At 36.0% G+C, this 19,811-nt stretch overlaps 1 protein-coding gene across 1 annotated transcript in view; it reads left to right on the top strand.

The window, feature by feature from the left end:
• LOC144436672 (uncharacterized) overlaps nucleotides 1-18,874 on the top strand; it is a 35,155-nt gene extending 16,281 nt beyond the window's left edge. Inside the window, exons 2-3 of the mRNA XM_078125514.1 lie at nucleotides 16,192-16,370; nucleotides 17,917-18,874. Coding sequence (XP_077981640.1) covers nucleotides 16,192-16,370; nucleotides 17,917-17,998 — 261 coding nt within the window. The 3' untranslated portion in view covers nucleotides 17,999-18,874. The remainder of the gene's footprint in view (nucleotides 1-16,191; nucleotides 16,371-17,916) is intronic.
• Nucleotides 18,875-19,811: the final 937 nt, after the last annotated feature.

Genomic DNA, 19,811 nt, shown 5'->3' with positions numbered 1-19,811 from the left:
ATACCCATGTACTACTCCTTATATTACTGGCTAGGTAATGTCAACCGTAAAATAATCCAAGCACCAGCGTCCCTAAAATCCGTGAAACAGTGTCGATATTACAGTATTTTGCTGACACTTATTACTTTCTGTAACTGGTCTATATTTGTGATATCATGGTAAATATGCTTGGAATTTATGGCCTAACAAACCAGACATTACGTAGATTTGAATATTGAATCAAGAAAATCAAAAACAAAAACAAGGCCATGGCCATGGCCGGTCAGGTACTGATATTAGTACTTTAGACATCAGTGGGGGTCACACTTGGTCATTGAAACTATATTGACCGACCAAAATTCTAAACATCACGGATAAATAATTTCATATCGAAATGTATGTACGGAGACTCAGGTTTTTAGACCACGTGGCTTTGACATGACATCATCAGCTAAATTTGCAATACGAAAGTAACGTAAAACATGGATGTATCTAGTAGGGAGCAAAGTCCGCATGTCTGTATAGATGTTTGAAGATTTACTATCGGTATATGGGAGGCATAGAGGGAAATATTTGAATAGCGTTATTTAACGTTACATAATTCATAATTGACTACTAAACTACCGTCAAGAGGATTGTTTTTGCTTCCATTTATCTGTATTAATTTTTTTTAAGGCAGTGATGGTGACTGCCAATGCCGATAGTGAAAATATGGCCCGCACATTCTGAAGATTTTTGTATCATACAAGTTCAATGTTGTAGCTGAGAATGTGATTTATATTTATAACTCAGTAGAATGGGTACCGGTACTGATGCGAGGGATGTGAACCAACCTTTGTGTTGCGTGCTTTTTAATATCACCGTGTGTGTGTGTGTGTGTGTGTGTGTGTGTGTTGTTTGTTTGTTTGTTTGTTTGTTTGTTTGTAATGTAGATTCGTCGTTGATATACTGCTACTAGATCAGACCGTGGGTTATACTTCCATGATCCATTCTCACTAATACATCCATGCATGATCAGAACATGACCAGACACAACTCTCCACGGCACCATTTTGGTTTTGCAACTTTGATTACTTTGTTTTGAATAGCTTTTGTCAAGTTCTTGACTTTCCTGATATGACAATAAAGCAAGGGCGGTGAAATATTATTATAGTAGTCCTTCAAAAAACAAGACAATTTTGAAACTTTTAGTGGAAAATGTTAGTGAAGACACAGTTTACCCGCATAAATTAACTAACAAAAGACAAAAGAAATGTACACATGGTTCATTTTCTAGGTGTCGACCTCATGAATATGCACCAAGATTTAGAACCGATCGAGTCAGCTTTAAATGCGTTCACACCTCCAAATCTGGTCTGGACAATATTGTCTGGGCTTAGTCACCCTTTTATGCGGACTACAGAGCGGCCCTGGTGCGGACTATTTCTGCCACCTATTAATGCCTGAAAGTCAAGTGGCATATGCTGAGGTTGTGTACAACCAGCAACCCATAACATTTTAGCAATCTACAGTTCTACCTCAGTATGGCTATTAGCCATGCTAGGTAGTTACTATAATGATTAATATAATGGTTGTCTTGGTAAAAGTTGTCGACCCCCACCCCCCCCCAAAAAAAAAGAAAAAAAGAAAAAAAGAAAAAAAAAAGATCAACAAAACATTCTATGATATTGAAAGCGCTCCTGGCATGTAATTCCATAGAACAGTTTCCTGTAGGGAATATCAGCGATTTCATTCAAACTCAAAGACAGAGATGTTGCTAACCAACGTGAACAGCCATAAAAAATTGTATGTGAATGAGTATGACTCTGAGATCCCGCTAACGGTTTCATTGTTGTCGGTCTAACCAGAGACACTGGAGAACTTCACTGTCTATGATCTAATCGTATTGCTCAGTGTGAAAACCGTGCAAAGCGTTACTATTTTGGCGTTGTATTTTCGCACATTTTTGGTTCACAAGGGTCCAATAATTTAAGCTTGAGTTAGGAAATAGGCCTGTTAAAAAAATTGTGTTGTTCCGATTAGGCAAAATAAATAAATAGGTGGGGTAGGTAGATTTATTTTTATTCATGTGCGAGTGTCTAATTCTGGTTTTCCATTTTTTCCAAATGATCTCTGTGTTATTGGCTTCTTTCCATTAGATGTACAACCATTACAGATTGGAGGAACAGTTTTATATTGTCTTTTTAAGTTGATGTCAGTTTCTGCATCCACTATGTCTCGTGAGACTTCACAATTGTCGCGATTTTGTTAGTTTTTCAAGAACACGTAAAAAAAGTTAAGGGTCGGCAGTGAAAAACTAGGTGGGTCGGGTAACAGAAACCAAACAGTTATTTTTTAGGCCTAAGGCATAACGTAGCATATAAATCTACCCAACCTGCGCGAGCAAGATCTGCATCGGTCAATGTAATATTTACATGGTCTATTACAATTTGGTAAAGTGTACCATTGTATATGCTTGTGCGAGACGTAAAAAACATCATGCCGTCTAATTGTATGAAACGATTTAGTCACTATGGTTTTGAAGTCAGTGAGATAATGTTTGTGAAGTACCCGGTATCGTGATGTTATCGCTTGTATAGAAAAACCATCACTGAGGCAAAATCTCACTTTTATCATCATTCATTTTTTAAAGTCTTCAATCATGCCAATTAAAAATATCGATACTGCAGTCATTTATGTGACTTTTTTCCAAAAATGTTTATCGTGCATCTCGATTATATTTTTTTTCGTCTTCGTAACATCTTTTTTTTTTAATTGTGCCAAAAGTAGTAGCTACCACATATAGAACAGTGGAAAAATACAGAATGAGACTCAGAAATGTAAAATCATTTACTTCAATGTCCAAAATGCGGACATCAGAAAATGATGCATGCACGTTGTGATGGACTCGTGATTAGCTCTAGTCCAGATGCCAATTGGTATCTAACTAAACCATAGACAATAGAGAGGGTCCTCTCTATTTTCTATGACTAAACCAAGTTTAGTGAGTGGAGGTGTAAATGGTAACGATACTGTTTAGGAACACGGTGATAGGAACTAGACGAGATTAGCACTGACAACACACGCTCCGCGAACTCCAGCAAAGAGGCCTGGTGGGGTATATAGAGACTTGTCAGAGTTGTCGGAGCTACTGTTCATGTACATATAAGTTCCACGTATTCTCAATTTATTTCGTGCTGGATAGAAAACAGTCAGTATAGTCCTTGTGTATAGCCGATGGATTGGATAGTGAGAGTCATGATATGTGTGATACATTGTAGTTTATACACCAGAACTGAATTTTAGACTGATCCCGTCGGCATCTTCAGAGAAAGCATCAAGCGGGTACCACAATAAACTGAAAACGTAACGACTATAAGCATAACTATAAGTTTTAATTTACATGGAACTACGGTCATATTTGATAAGCTTATCCCCCACTTCCACATATGGTCTCATACCCCTTGGTCAGCGAAAAGCCAATCATGTTCATGTCCGGACATACGAGTTATAAATGGGGCGGTCATATGGGTTAAGTTAGGGTGGAATATAATATATGGAAAAAGTCTGATTGATACTGGCTGTGATGGGTAGTAGAGCATTTTTTAATTGTCAAAAACAGGGTTGGGGGCCGAATGATATGATTCAAAACGTCATGATTTTCTGGTATATCTTTGTTGTCATGCTGTGTGTCCAGTTGAGGATGGCTGTCTTTGACTGGCAAGTTAAGCTACAACTGTTACAGTAAGTGACTGACTTTGAAAGCAAAGAAAGTGGAAGAACATTGGTGTTAGTTAAAAAACTATTGTTATTAAAGATATACAAGTAAACACAGCAAAACAATTGAGAGTCGGTACGGAAAGGAACAGATGACCACAGGAAGGTGTTCAGCTGTTCTTCATTGTTCTTTGCAATTTGACGACCGGGCGAGGCCTTGAGTAAGTCCAGAAGTTCGAGCAGTCAGTACGTCGCCATTGATAAGGCCGAATGTTTTTGGCAGTATATTAGGTTGTCATTGAGTAGCTAGCTGTTTATCAGTAAGCTTAAGTCTCGACAAACGTTTGTAGTCGTTTAGGTGTGAGCCATTCACTGGTAATGACTGACATTTTTCCCTACTTGGTCGCAACCTCACCTACAAATTAATTGTATATGGTATTAATTGTATTAACTGTCATACTCTACTGCTTTTCTACCACTAAGACTGTCCCCTGGCATAAGGACAAGCAATGTGCATTGTCAAAAGTGATTCTCACGTGACCCCTTCGCAGGTGGCAAGAAATGAACAGAAATCAATAAACCCATACCTTGATTGACATTACCCACTATACAAAGAAGAAGTTGAAATAATTGAACTTGAAATGACTTTTGCAGGCCGATAATGTAGGACAAAGAGGACGTAGTGCTGTTACTTTCTACTACGCAAAAACCACAGACAACTAACACAACAACACTGTAATACTTATGCCGGTAGGATTTAAATAGATTGCTGTGTGAAAATTTCAGCTAATGACCAATTTGAACTTCAGTAAAATTGGTATCGCTGAAAGTTAAACGCGATACAAAAAATACAAATAATACCTCTACCTATTGGTTTTGTTAAAAACAGAATCTTTGCATGGAAGGTGGTATGTCGTCAACTTAAAGCTAAAAAAATGACAAAATAAAACGAAGTGAGGGCAGTTAACAATCACCACATTGTAAGTGTCAAAGAGATGACACCTTCCTATAACCCCCACCTTGCTTGCTACAAAGTTCACAACCTTGTAGATAATCTTTGAAGTTTCGCAGTTGTACTTCTAAGAGGGTGAGGGACTGGTATGTGAGTAATGGTCAACAATAGCAACACAGATTCAAAACTGATAACTTTGAATATTCGAGGTAGCCTACCTCCATTTTTGAACAAACCATGGAGGTAGGAACACGTCTTTTCAACCTCCATGAACAAACCGATGTGTCTTTAATAGGCAACCGTCCTTGAATCATCAACTATACACTCACAGTCGCAGTTTTCAAACAGACTTTATTTGATTTTCGGATACCGGCTCAGCCAACAACCCTCGCTGTATTCTTCGGATATTTTGTCATGCTCAGGCATTCGTACAAAAGATTCAACACTAATGTTGTGGTATATTGGTTTTGCGAGAACTAATATCGGCGATCACATACTAGTAGTTGTCAGTGTTTTCGCTAAAGCAAAATACACGGAGATGGTTCAAAATTACTTGACTATCATTTCACTCTTATTTAAATCTACAAATATCTCATTAATATTTTCTCCCAGCTTACTTCAAACTATATGACATTTTCCATGAAAAAAGGTGCGTATCTGGAGCAAAGAAGTGTTTCAGATATCAGAGTGTTCACGTTTGCGTGACCAAGACATAGACTGGCAAGCGACGCCATGAATTGTGATCGAATCCCAGGGTCGGATCGGTAGTAGATCAGTGTTCATGATAATTCATTTGCGTGTTCAATTACTAAGTCATCGATGCACAAACCACAGATACTTGTTAGTGCATACACTTTTGATACTTCTATTCTATAAGGTAAAGGCTAAATTTAAAAAGACATGATCCCAGTATTAACTTTTTTGTTGCGGCTATATTTCCTAAGTGAGGTGTGCCAAAGGAAGTTTTCCCATGATACTTTGCGCCAGTGCGACTTTTTGACATTGTACGTTCGATGTTCCCAATGAGTAAATGGAATTTTATCGAGAAGTCTATTCATATTTGTTTATGACAGCAAGATATTTTCAATTTTCTGTTTTTGGTCATTTTTGGGGTCAAAAACTGTCATTTGTTTTGTAATTAAAAGAATTCAAAGTAAAAATGAATGACAGCCGCAAAACTAATCGATTGAATGGGCTGACATTTGGTGTGCAGGTATGTTAGAGTATCTGGATGAAGAATTCTTCAAGAAAATTTGAAGATGACATTGATATGCAAATACGTCTAAAACGTGCTATGTAGTATCATATTATAGCCATGTTATTTTACAATACTCGTGAGAAAGTAGAATTTATTGGTGAAGTAAAGTTGCTCATACACCTAAGAAAATTTGACTACACTTGAATACATAATGAGCAAATGAAATGATCACAACAATCACATATCTTTGTAATATTATGACTATACAAGATCTAATACAGGGACGAATTGAGCACTTATCAAATAATGCCCTCCGTAACTCAGAAATAAATGTAGATGCGCTGTACCATGCAGTTACGATCAGCGGTTTTGAACTATGGAGGTAGGAAGGAAGGAGGTAGGAAGGATTATAGTCCTACCACCATTTCTGAACAAAATCGTTGTCCTTGAATTGGAATGGTATGGTTTTAATACAAAAGTTGCACAAACATATGTTCTTGCTTTCAAAAGTTTTAGAATTAACACCATGATTTCACCGTCGCCCATACTGAGGTTTTCCTGCATCTATTGCTATAAATGTAGATGCGCTGTACCATGCAGTTACGATCAGCGGTGTTGAACTATGGAGGTAGGAAGGAAGGAGGTAGGAAGGATTATAGTCCTACCACCATTTCTGAACAAAATCGTTGTCCTTGAATTGGAATGGTATGGTTTTAATACAAAAGTTGCACAAACATATGTTCTTGCTTTCAAAAGTTTTAGAATTAACACCATGATTTCACCGTCGCCCATACTGAGGTTTTCCTGCATCTATTGCTATGGATTTTGTTGGTGGGACTTTGCTGTACTGTATGAACACTTGTTCAGACTCAGGCCACTAAAACAGAATTGCAAAAAAAACCCGTAAAGACACGAAGTATCGTTTTGCACAACGTTCGGCTTGAAGCAGGTTTGAAGGGTAACCATGCACGACAGAGAAGATGGGTTTAGAGCCCCATTCACACCTAAAACAAAAAGCGATTCTAGTCTGTTCCTATTATAGTGGTCTGAGGTTCAGATCAAAGTGCCGCATTCATCCACAACATAAAAAATCATAGACCCTACACGACTGGCGTTTGTAAAAGTCAGTTTTAAACCATAATTACTACACCTCTTTATCTTCTCGGCAAGAACATGCAGTGCTGCAATCCAACGTGAGGACCTCTCACCAACTTTAAAAAAAATCACTTCACATTGGGAACGTTGGTGAGAGTTCTACTAATATAATTCAGACTGAGGCAAAAAATATAGCCTTTCTGAGTTGAAATCCGAGGTTTAAATCCTGATATCTGAAAATTCCCAATCAACCCAGATTATATTGAATAAAAAATAAGTCTAACAAACAATTTATGATTTTTCAGTCCCGAAACTTGCTATTATCCATACACTGTATACAAAGCTAAATACACGGTGATTGGTGTATCGCACTCCTTGACTGAGTGGGTCGGAAAAAAAATAGGTAGACTCACTTGTCATAAATCGATTTATAAATCCACAAAGGCACTGTGACAACTAAAGCAGTCCCTTTACAGACCATTTTTCTTTAGAAATAAATTGTAGGCTAAAACAATACTGAATGACAGGCAGTCCAAGGTATGCAAAACCATAAGCGAGCGCGTACTCACGATGCTAGATTAACACACTATTTTACCTGCGCATTGAAGACGCACAGTAAAAAGACCAGTTTTCAACATTAATGCAGGAAATACAAAGCTAACAATTCAAAATTGTATAAAATGTAAGAAAACAAAAAACAGGCGACAGTCAGAGCATGCATGAACTTCGATTTACAATACCATTATTAAGTTCTTGCATTTTGGGGCTAATGAAGTCATAGAGACTAGAGTGGGCGAGTTTCATCACAGTTAGTATAATCAATGGCACCGTGATAATTCTGACTTTCACTTGAAACTGGACCAGAACAGTCTAGGTCGGACGAGTCGTCATCATCATCAATTCAAAGGCGACGTAACCAAATATACACCGTGAATTCATCTTAGATCGCACCGAGTTGACCAATCATGTCTGTCATTGTTGTCCTCTTTGACTAACATCGAATGTATTTATCATTGTAGAATGTAGACCTTTACGCTGTTTGACCGACTATTGAAGTATAACCCACATAGGTGATATTTCATTGACCTACATGGAAATGCTTGTAAATACTTTTTGCAAGTAGTAGTAGCTCAGACCACTCTGTATTTTAGTGGTCTGAGGTAGTAGTAAGAGTTTTTGCTAACGTTTACATGCTAGCGTAGTTGTACATGTACGTATACATGTCAGTTCGTATGTACATGTACATTAAATGTAGCTCTCATCATATCATACACTGTACATGTGTGTAACCCTTTTCTTTTGCACCCTCCCCCTCTGCCTTCATGTGGTCAAACACAGACAACTAACTAACTAAATAGTGTTACTGTTAGTTTTCTGTGGGTCAAACAATTAGTGTACACGCCTTGAATCACATGCAGGCGAGATAGATTTGAATATTCATTTGTTTACTGCCCGGTTATGGGGGTGAACTCATGAATATATTCTGAACTAAATGCAAATGTATTCAAATCACTTCCGACTCGCAATCTGAACTATTTTTCAGATCGAGTATAATCCGATTAGACAGGCGCTAATGGGAAAGTACAGAAACGTCCACCTCATCAGCATAAAAGTACAGAATTGAACTCAATCTGAACTATAGTACGGAAAATGTCGTAAACTGTACTATTTTTTCTACTAGTGAAAGAACACACCTTGTAGGACATGGAAAAAAAACATGGTGCTGTCTACTTGAAACTCTAAAGTCTTTCAAGTTTGGTAGTAACTTTATGAAGCAACCATCACGTTCTATTGCACGCTTGTTCTTGACCTAGGATGATTATCAATACAATGAAGTTATTATTTTTGATAACATCCATAATGCTATTAGTATTACATGGATATCGCAGTAGCAATTTAAGAACTGCGAATTTTGTACGGAATAATGCATATAGATCAAAGGCTTTCTAAAGCTTAACCGTACACAAAGTCGACATTTGATATGTATTCCCTGTCCCTTTTGAAGTAGTTTACTCACTTACAATCCACATACACGGTTCACAACTTTCAATTACTTACTTACTTATCATATAGAAAGACTAAATAGGCCTAACTCGTGTGACATGTATTGCTATATTACGTTATCAGACATCCAAACAGTATGCCTGTAAATAAGAAGTGGGTGAAAATGAAGACATTAAACCCTCTCATCTAAAATTGAATGGTTAGAAAAGGTTTAAGTGTGTGCTAAGGTTCTCACAGCATGCATCGCTATTGATGGAACAGAATAAGGCAGGAGAGATATCAACCATGCTGGGTGACTGTCGTCTGCCACTCACGACATTTGCATATGATACAATCGGCATCGCTTGGTTCTACGATTCTCACAGCATGTTCCTTCGCCACGTTATATGTTAGTGTGTCTCAATAGTTGACTTTCTGCGTAATTTGTGATATTTCGTGTGATAATTTGCAATTTAGCGTCTTCTTCATTACCAAAGTATTGTTCTCAAACTGGCTGACAAGAGCGCGCCTGAATTTCGTCTAGACATTTAGTACCTTGTAGGCCTACATACAAATAGTCACATTTACAGCACCAGAGACAATGCTAGCTTGGGGTACACACATTTGCATAGACTTCAATCAGCCACGATCCAATCCTATCATTACCCTGAAAGAAGTGAGATTGTCTATTTTAAAGAGTACAGTCTGACTTTATGGTGGGAGTCTCACTTTTTGGTGTTTATACATGTATATTATTTCGTGATAAATCATGTTGAACAGCTGTTAGAATTTTGTCCAGACATCGGTTCGTGCACGTGTGCATTGATAATAAAATAGGTTTTCTAAGTATTAAAGCGAGCATTTTATATATGCAATTTGCACAGACAGTTATATTGTGTAAATGTAACTTATATTTAAAAGGGGTACAGACAATGTATATACGACTAACATATATATAATCTGTACATTTACAGATGACGAAGCATTTGCCAAGTATTCCATTCGTGTCTACGTTTTATTCTACAGGGAAACTATTCACTATCTTGGAAGCATTATTTCTCTAGTGAGATGAGTCGTTCATTGCAGTCTTCTTTGCCGTTTAAGATAACTAGACAAGCTTATCGTCTATGTCAATTGGAAATTTGTAGTTTAATGGCATGAATTGACTCAGATCATTAAGCAGTTCCCTGACCAATTCCAGATTACTCATAAAAGGATTCAGTACTTTCTGTAGGCACTGATTAGTCGATCAAGAAGCGGTAAAATGGGAAATGAATCATATATAATAGATATACAAGTCCGGATGAATCAATGCAAGATTCGTTGCGAAGATACTAAAGTTCCGTGTCACATTCTTATAACGTGTGTGTTATTTTCATTGCTCAGTTTTTATTGAAATTATACGTAATTTCTTTTTAAAAAGGTAACACGTAAAGACATGAGTACTAAAATGTATCTCTTAGATTTGTCATAAAAACCCAATAAACCGTGTGTCTGAGAGTAATAAGTTAATAACATGTTCGTTGATGTTACGAGTATGACAAAAAGCTATTACATCAACTTCCGATAACTTCAGATCTTCTAATGTCAAGGGTACGCGGTTACGACAAATGACACTCCGATGAATTTCCCGTGTACAATAGTTATATTAGCAAAATGCACCGTCCACATTACGAATGAGGTGTTCTAGAAATACTAAAAATGGTGTGGAACCTTTTCAGAAAGGGCGACGCGTTTTGAGCTAAATCTCTTTAATTTAAACTCATTACAGTTGAATAAGTTTCAATTTTACCAAATGATGGTAATAAGTGATTGATAGACACGAATGCAATGGCAAACGAACGGAAACTTCAAGGGAAGGGGGCAGGGAAAGAGTTGACAAACCATTCATTAGTTCTCTAACTACCCAGTAAATCATTTCTGGAGTCCATTTGGATGAATACATTTCTTTTGACCTTAAGGACAATTTTGAAGTAATGAAATGGAATGAACATTCAATTCTTTACACCTGGAGTGTTTCAACGATTTCCCGCAAAGCCAATGCAAATCTCAGAGGAATGTATCCCAGATAAATTGGAGTAGTGTCCTATAAATGGAACTCCTTTAAAATTAATACAGCACAGCATGTCAGTACAAAGCCAAATGAAACAAACATGTTTTTCCTGTTCTTACGTCGCACGACCTATCCGTGCACGATGCGTCATGGGATTATAGCAAAGAAATGACATGTGTTTTGATATTGAACTTTGACCTAAGTCATTTTCATTATTGCTATACAATGAATGTACTATATATATAATCACAAGAACTCATATTTGTTCATGTTATCCTTTGTCACGTTTCCGGCCAAAAGATGGAAGAACAGTAATAGTCGATGGCTTGAATAAGTATACACATTCTTTATACGTTTCTTTGTACAACTCGCTTATCTCCCACCCGCCTAAAATACCCCGTGGACGTAAAGTCGATTTCACCATAGACTCTCCAACAACTGTATGATTTCACATACAGTTTCGGTATACTTTATGGATAAAGAGAAAAGACAGAGGATAGGAATAGATAGGTTAGGAATCGACAAACATGCCTTTTGTATTAAATGAATCACGTCTATGAAACTTTTGTATCGTTGCTTGGTCTACTAAAAAAAAGAGTTGCTTGAAGAAATGGTTTGGGTTTGGACAATTAAGGTGGATTTAATACATCTTTGAAATTAAAGACTTGTTATTTAACTTGTATAAATTTAAAGTAACCCCTTCCCACGCACATATGTTGAGGTTAGACGTAAAGGCGACGACACGGGTCTCATAGGTAAACTTGTCATGACATTCTGTCTATAGAATTATGATAACACGAAGATTGAATTTCATTTTCATCTTCTTTATGCCAGAGGAAGATTACCTATCACGAATATGAATAATTACTTCAAGCAACCACGGCAACATGTCTCCTTTTAAATAACCTTAATCACCGTGTCCACCAAATAAGCTAAATATTAGTCTGCGGAGATTAAAGTTACATGATAAATGAACTGAAAGTGCAGGAATGGCTGCATAACATTATAATCATTCACTGTACTTTATTATAGATGCTATACATAGGTAAGTACTAACTGTACTCTTTGGATGAATAAATAGAACGTTATGATTAATTTCTGATAGTATATCCCTGCACATGACTTAATCTACTCCAGTAATCAAAATATGCTAAATTCAGTATGTTCACCTGTAAGTAGACCATACTTATTTGGAATACATGAATGCAGAAATGAAATATAACCTTTATGATCAGTTTTGTTCTCGTTTATTATAATAGAAGATGTATATAAATACATACTGTCCATGCCCCTTGGATTTGTTTTTAGATCTCTCTTTTCGATGAATTTCTGAAACTGTATCCCTGTACAGGACCTAATCTAGTAAACTATGCCATACTCTTTTAATAGATGATAACAGAAGGGAATTCATAATATATATAGTTATGTTTGTACTAGTCTATTACTAAAGATCCAGAAAGGAGTTTCAACAAAATTGGGATAAAACTTCCAAACGCCTTCAATGCCTTTACAAAATAATTACTACTAGTGTTGGAGATTATACCCCAGAACTCTGTAGTCGGAACTTGTAGTGTGAAGTTCTGTTATGCATTTATAGAGTAGCATGATGGGGGGAGCTTTGATTTCAAAATGTAAAATGAAGTCGATGTAAGTTAAAATTGTATAACCTTCAATAAATATACAATCGTCATTCTTATCTGCTTTCTCGGTGTTGTACAAAATTCACGATACTTGGTTTTTGATTGCAACTGGGTATACTTTAAAATTACGGTCTCACTTCCAATTGAGAGTTCGTGATGCTTCACTTCGCACACAAATACGTTAGATTAATAATAAATGACATCAAAGAAGCGCTACATACATTATTTGAACCTTTCAGTAGAATTCTTCCTTGTACCAAAACAGAAGCCGAAATTTGTACAAATTATCAGTGTCGGTAAAAATGACTAGACGAACACTTGGATGATGAAATTATTGACAATTCTCAGACCGCGAAAATCAGTACATAATGAAATAATGCAATAGTACAGGAACAGTTGTGATTAAACCTCGATTAAACTATTTCTAGTATAATATCTTTGTCAAAGCATGTCTTCTATGACAACAATTGTCATCTCGCGCCCCAAAACTCAGCTTTAACGATTCCCAGGATCTAATATATGTGTCTGATGATGGTTACACACGAGTTGTTAACCAACAGGAGTTGTTCACGGATAATGGTTGAGGGTAAAAGTCACTTATTAAATTTGAGTGTTACTATTTATTACCACTTTCGGTAAGGTTTGCAATGATTTGATGAGACTGTTAACAATGAATACGGATAATGCAATCAATATTTCTTAGGACCTTTCTTAAAGGAAACAGCCAACCTCGTCCATTATCAAGCTGAAAGGGTGATAATAATATTACCCTGTCGAAGGCACTTTCAAGAAACACAATAACAGTATTTTGTGACGTGTTGACAGTAATCTATCAATGTGATCATACTCACACTAGAATGATTAGTCTGTTGAAAGGCCGAACGTTTTGCCTGGCAATGTGTAATCTTCCAGGCCACATCATGTTATGGGTCTTCAAGAGTTGCACTACCTTGAATGCAGTACAACTTTATATACAACGTCAGGACACAACTGCCACCCATTTCACATCAAAACTAACAAATACCAATATTAAAGTGTTAAGTATGTGTCTATCTTAGCTTTTGGAAAAGAAGGATTTTATAGTCTTAAAACAAGGAATACATTATGGGAAACTGCGTCAGTGAATAACTCTTTTGACATGCAGTCACTTTCATTTTCCTCCAAATCAATAGTTAGATAGGTGCAACCTTTCTCAACTCGTGTGTAACCATCATCAGACACATATATTAGATCCTGGGAATCGTTAAAGCTGAGTTTTGGGGCGCGAGATGACAATTGTTGTCATAGAAGACATGCTTTGACAAAGATATTATACTAGAAATAGTTTAATCGAGGTTTAATCACAGGGATCAGCAGGCATGTAATTGATTGATTGATTGATTGATTGATTGATTGATTGATTGATTGATTGATTGACTGACTGACTGACTAAATGACTGACTGACTGACTGACTGACTGACTGGCTGACTGACTGACTGATTGATTGATTGATTGATTGATTGATTGATTGATTGATTGATTGATTGATTGATTGATTGATTGATTGATTGATTGAAAGAGTGTGATCTCCCAGAAGATAAGAATAAAAGAAAATTGTTCCTGTAACCGATGCCTTGGTAATTATCAGACTAGGGGTGTTTTTAATTTAGATAAGAGGAGAAGAATGGACACAATGTCTTTATTAAGTCAATAAAGAGAGAATTATACACAGCTGAAAGATAAAAGTAGCCACGGAAAGAAAGAAAAAGGTTTATTTCACCACAAAAATCATTCAGTCACTTGATCAATATCACACAAAAAATAAGTTATATTTAACCACCAATTATTAATCATTGAATCAATCAATCAATCAATCAATCAATCAATCAATCAATCAATCAATCAATCAATCAATCAATCAATCAATCAATCAATCAATCAATCAATCAATCAATCAATCAATATTATGGTGGAATCTTTAACTAATAAACACATCACCTGAAATCACAACCCTTTCAATTTAAACATTTGACGGTAATTACATCCTTTACGGTGATAAAACAACTGAGGAAACAATCAACAAACACCTCGTAAACAACTACAGGAAGATTAGAAGTCACTTTGTACTCAATTGTAAAATTACCTGTACACGTACATGTAATGTGTATCAATCACCATAATGACGAGGCTTCTGTAGAAAGACGCTGATCTAAGTCATCACTGTAAATTCACTTCGCAGCTGGCCAGCAACGCTAACTCATCGTTTCTCAGAAAAATCATCGTCTCGACATGATCTCCCAATCATTGTATTTTCAAGCACACAAAGAGCATGAAGAGACTAAAAAAACAAAGCCTGAAGCATATACACAACGATAGGGACAACAATAAATATAATAAAAAAAACCAAATAACAACAATATAAAGATCAACAAAAACTACAACAAAATAAAAACAGCGTCAACAATATAAACAACGAGATGATCTAAAAACGTTGATCTTGTCGTGACGTCATGAGTTGACATGACGTAGGTACTGTATAATTGAAAATGATCTGTATGGGTCTGAATATATACATGGTGTACCAGTTATATCACAGGGAGGTCAGGCTCAGTTTTGCTTACAAATACAAACAAATAAGTAAACAAACAAACAGACAAACAAACAGACAGACAAACAACAACATAAACAAATAAACCGATAAATGAGTAGATAATAAATGAATAAACAACAACAAACAAACAAACAAATACTGACACCCCCCTCCCATAAAATAGTCACCATCGGAGATCTCCATTGGTGACTATTGGGGGGGGGGGTAGTATTTGTTTGTTTGTTTGTTGTTGTTTATTCATTTATTTATCTACTCATTTATCGGTTTATTTTTTAAATATTTTTTTTCATTTGTTATTTATTTGTTTTGTGGTTTGTTTGTTTGTTTGTTTACTTGTTTGTTTGTATTTGTAAACAAAACTAACTGAGCCTGAGCTCCCTGTGGTTATATCGTTATCAATTTTGTTTCCGACTTATATTATAGATGTCGTCTTAGCTTACAAATGCTATTAAACGATGTATTAAGATCAGTGAAACTGATCACAAGGTTTCTTGTTGGGACAGACACAATGAAGAAAACACACAAATTATCACTTACACTAGTGTTTGCTCAGTATTTTGTTACATTTGTATTTGACAACTCTCCTGTAAGCAGCACACAACCCTACCCATCCATTCATGATCATGTACCCATATTGATATGTAGATTGAGATATTGGTCTTCAAAAATAAAAATATACGCTTCAAAATGCGACTGCGACCTAAAAATCACATATGCCAATCACTGTGACAATGAATATGTTTAATAAAACATCATTTGAGATTATATTGTTGAATGAAATGTGCAATATCAGTGATTTGTTGACCTTCACTTTTCGTTTGTATGATTTGGCACTTGATATTAAACAGAAAAAAAATTCATTCCATTCTAATATCTCGTAACATAGATATCTTCATACACAAGACGAACGCAAGCTCGCACTATCTTTGGCGATACACTGACAACTGAAAACAGCGCCATCAAAGTAGTCAAACCTAAACTTATTTCCCTTTTGTTTTTTGCAGTACCTGTACAGTGATATGAATAGTTGTGAATACAACTCGGATTGTGAGTATGGTCAAGTATGTGTTGACTTAGTATGTGACGCAACAATTAAACTACATAGCTGTTCATCAGACGATTCCTGTGAAGGGAAATATAAATGTATCGACAGGTATTGCCGTGATCCGGATAACAACATGCCGTAAGTACTAACAATATAATAATAATAATGAGAATTTATAATGCGCCTTTCCCTCCTGAGAGCTCAAGGCGATCACAGTTATTACCCTGGCACGGATCAATGGCAGCACAATGGCCCTTTATACTCCCCTCGACTCCCTGGGGAGCATACAATCAATTGCAGTCTTTACATGTATAATCACATATGATTAAATCATTCACATTGCACGCTCTATCCTACCGGGTCCCCATTTATACAGCTGGGTTGACTGAGGCACACTCTTTATTCAAATATTGTCCAAGGAGCTTTAGCCATTGTGAAACAAACGGCAGCTCGCCATGATCCTATCAATTTAATATGTGTATAGGAATTCAAATATATATAATTATGTAACTAAGATATTGGCATTGGCGTTTATATCTCTGTCACATGCAAAAGGAGTAGCGTTGCCTCATGATAGTATTCATATGCTTGGCACAGTTCTTGTATAGCGAGTGATTGACAGACTAATGACTCTTAGCAGGCCAATTGGCTTTATTATTCAATTGATTGATTGGTTGGTTGAAAGATTCTGGCTGTCCCAACGATGTCAGCCGACAGACAGACAGACAGACAGACAGACAGACAGACAGACAGACAGACAGACAGACAGACAGACAGACAGAATTCACCACTGGTCAAATGACTGGGAGATGGATATAAATTAAGACTCACTCCATGACTGACTCCCTGACTGACTGACTGACTGACTGACTGGCTGACTGACTGACTGACTGACTGACTAACTGACCGATGGAATGACAACGGAGGGGACGGAGAGATTGTGATTGACAGAACAACCAGCTAAGTGACATTTGAACCCAATGACTTCTCAACGGATATGCCGATTATATTACTTATTTGCTGGAGACTGGCGAAATGTTAATTCACACTCTGGCTTTATAATTGGCCGTTGTTTTACAGGCTGAGTGGCGGACGTGAGTGAATACCTGAATTAACGGACACATTAAGCAACTACTTAGTTTGATTGATTGATTGATTGATTGATTGATTGATTGATTGATTGATTGATTGATTGATTGATTGATTGATTGATTGATTGATTGATTGATTGACTGACTGACTGACTGACTGACTGACTGACTGACTGACTGATTGATTGATTGATTGATTGATTGATTGATTGTCAGCCGTCAAGCATTATGTCATGGTCTGTCTGTCTGTCTGTCTGTATGTCTGTGTGTCTGTCTGTCTGTCTGTCTGTCTTTCGGCTGACAATCAATCAATCAATCAGATGTCTGTCTGTCTGTCTGTCTGTCTGTATGTCTGTCTGCCTGTCTTTCGGCTGACAAATTGTTGGGACAGCTAGAATCTTTCAACCAATCAATCAATTAATCAATCAATTGAATAATAAAGCCAATTAGCCTGCTAGTAGTCATTAGTCTGTCAATTGATTGATTGATATTGATTGATTGATTGATTGATTGATTGATTAATTAATTAATTAATTAATTAAGTGATAGACACAAGAACTAATTTGTTTAATGCCGTTCTTTTATCTTTTCAGTGAAAAGAGGCGTTCTCCTGGTCCATGGTCAAAACTTATGGTCCAGAAATTAAAAAATCAAAGACATCGATATCACAAATGAGAATCGAAGTGGATGTGTCGTCTCATACCACCCCACGTTAGTTATAATATCTAGTATGTTCTGTTGTTAAATCTAAACAACATTTGAACGGGGTATATATTTTATGTTATTGTATTTTGATAAATGGTTTAAGGTCTGTTTTTTTTCGCTCGCTTTCTCCAGTTCTGGTGAACGTTTTTTTTTCTTCTCTAATTCAAAATAAAGGTTTGTTCATATATGGTGTAGTGCTTTTTTTTCATTACTATGAAGAAACAGTTTAAGAGTGGGTTTATCATTTTCAATGTTACATATAGAACAAGTTATGAAATTAATAACAAAGGTATTTGCATGCAATAACGATTGATTCTAAACTAGCAATTTCATGTGAGTGATTTCTCAAAAGTGATATTGTTAAATAAATAATGCTTACAAAAAGGAGTAGACATCATATTCGTGAAGCATTTAATAAGGTCGACTCTGATTGGTTAGGAAAATATACACACGATGTTAGTATTTTACTGTGATTTCCAATCTGTGTAGATCTTATAATGCATTCATATTTGCCAACTATTTTATGCACTTGAGAAAATACGACACACAAAATTAAAGTTATCATTAAACAGTTTTACATGCAGATAGTAACACGAATATCGTGAATTCCACAACACAAGTTTGTACCATAGATGTTTCAAGCGTAAGATGGGAAAGGGTGTGAAGAACTGTTTATTTTGAATTTTGTAGCTAGCTATATTTATCAGAACATAATGTACGGTATTTTGTTATCACACAGGGGGGTGTATATGGGTGCTTTGAAATGTATCTCTTTTTAAAATAACTCAATCTTTATTTCTTTCGCTAAATGAACTGTACGTGATTAACCTACCTGCAAACGTTCAATAAACTCAACCATTCTTGGAAATCGTAACAATTGTCATTTCCTATGATATCATTAAATATCCTGTGACGTCGACGTAATAACATGATTGCACGTGTGATGCACAACTTGATGACTAATACAAGAGATGTATAGGTGAGAAATGTTGTGTCATGTTGCGGAATGCAAATTTAAGATTGTGAAATGAAAATGTTCAAAAAAAGGACACATCCTTACTTTAATTTTGTATTCATCTACATGTATATCATTTGTTTATTTTGTTCATCTGGTTACTTCTTTTAAGATAGAATGTTCCTCAGTTCTCAAAAATTGAAAGGGTGATATAAAGGAAGGTTTCATATTTCAAAAAAATACAAGAAAATGTGAGGTCAACAGCCTGTTTTCATGGAAATTGACAATATTTTATAGTTTTTTTTTCAAATAAATTAACACAATGTGCTGATATCATTTTGACCTCTCCATTTTGTTTGATAAACCCCTAATTGCACAACACAATTGAAACAAAAGAAATGTGTGATGAAGTTTTCCAAAAGTGCATCAACTTTGAGTTAGCCTAACTTTTTACCTAGCCTAATTTTGGAACCTTAATTTTTGTTGCAAATTTTTTCATTACACATATATTCAATTTTGCATGATGAAAGAATAGATAAGAAAACGAGAGTAGAACTTCTGCCTTTATTAAAGTAATAGTCGGTTTAAATTAAGTGCCTTTGCAGTAGTATTACCTGGAGTGCGCCCCCAGTGGTCAACATGAACAAATTGTAATTTGTTGCCAGGATTCAGTTACATATAACGTGTTGAGTATAGTTTATATTACGACAATCCGATTTGTATAATACATAGAAATAAATTATTCACATTACGTCATCGCACTTGTAAACAAATCGTATGAAGCTAAAACAATTATTATACATGAATGCTATATCTGATTACATAGGG

The sequence above is a fragment of the Glandiceps talaboti genome, chromosome 6 (assembly GCF_964340395.1).
Source record: "Glandiceps talaboti chromosome 6, keGlaTala1.1, whole genome shotgun sequence".
Lineage (NCBI taxonomy): Eukaryota > Metazoa > Hemichordata > Enteropneusta > Spengelidae > Glandiceps > Glandiceps talaboti.
The sequence above is the reverse complement of the archived record's forward strand: the minus strand, read 5'-3'. Positions and strand labels throughout refer to the sequence as shown.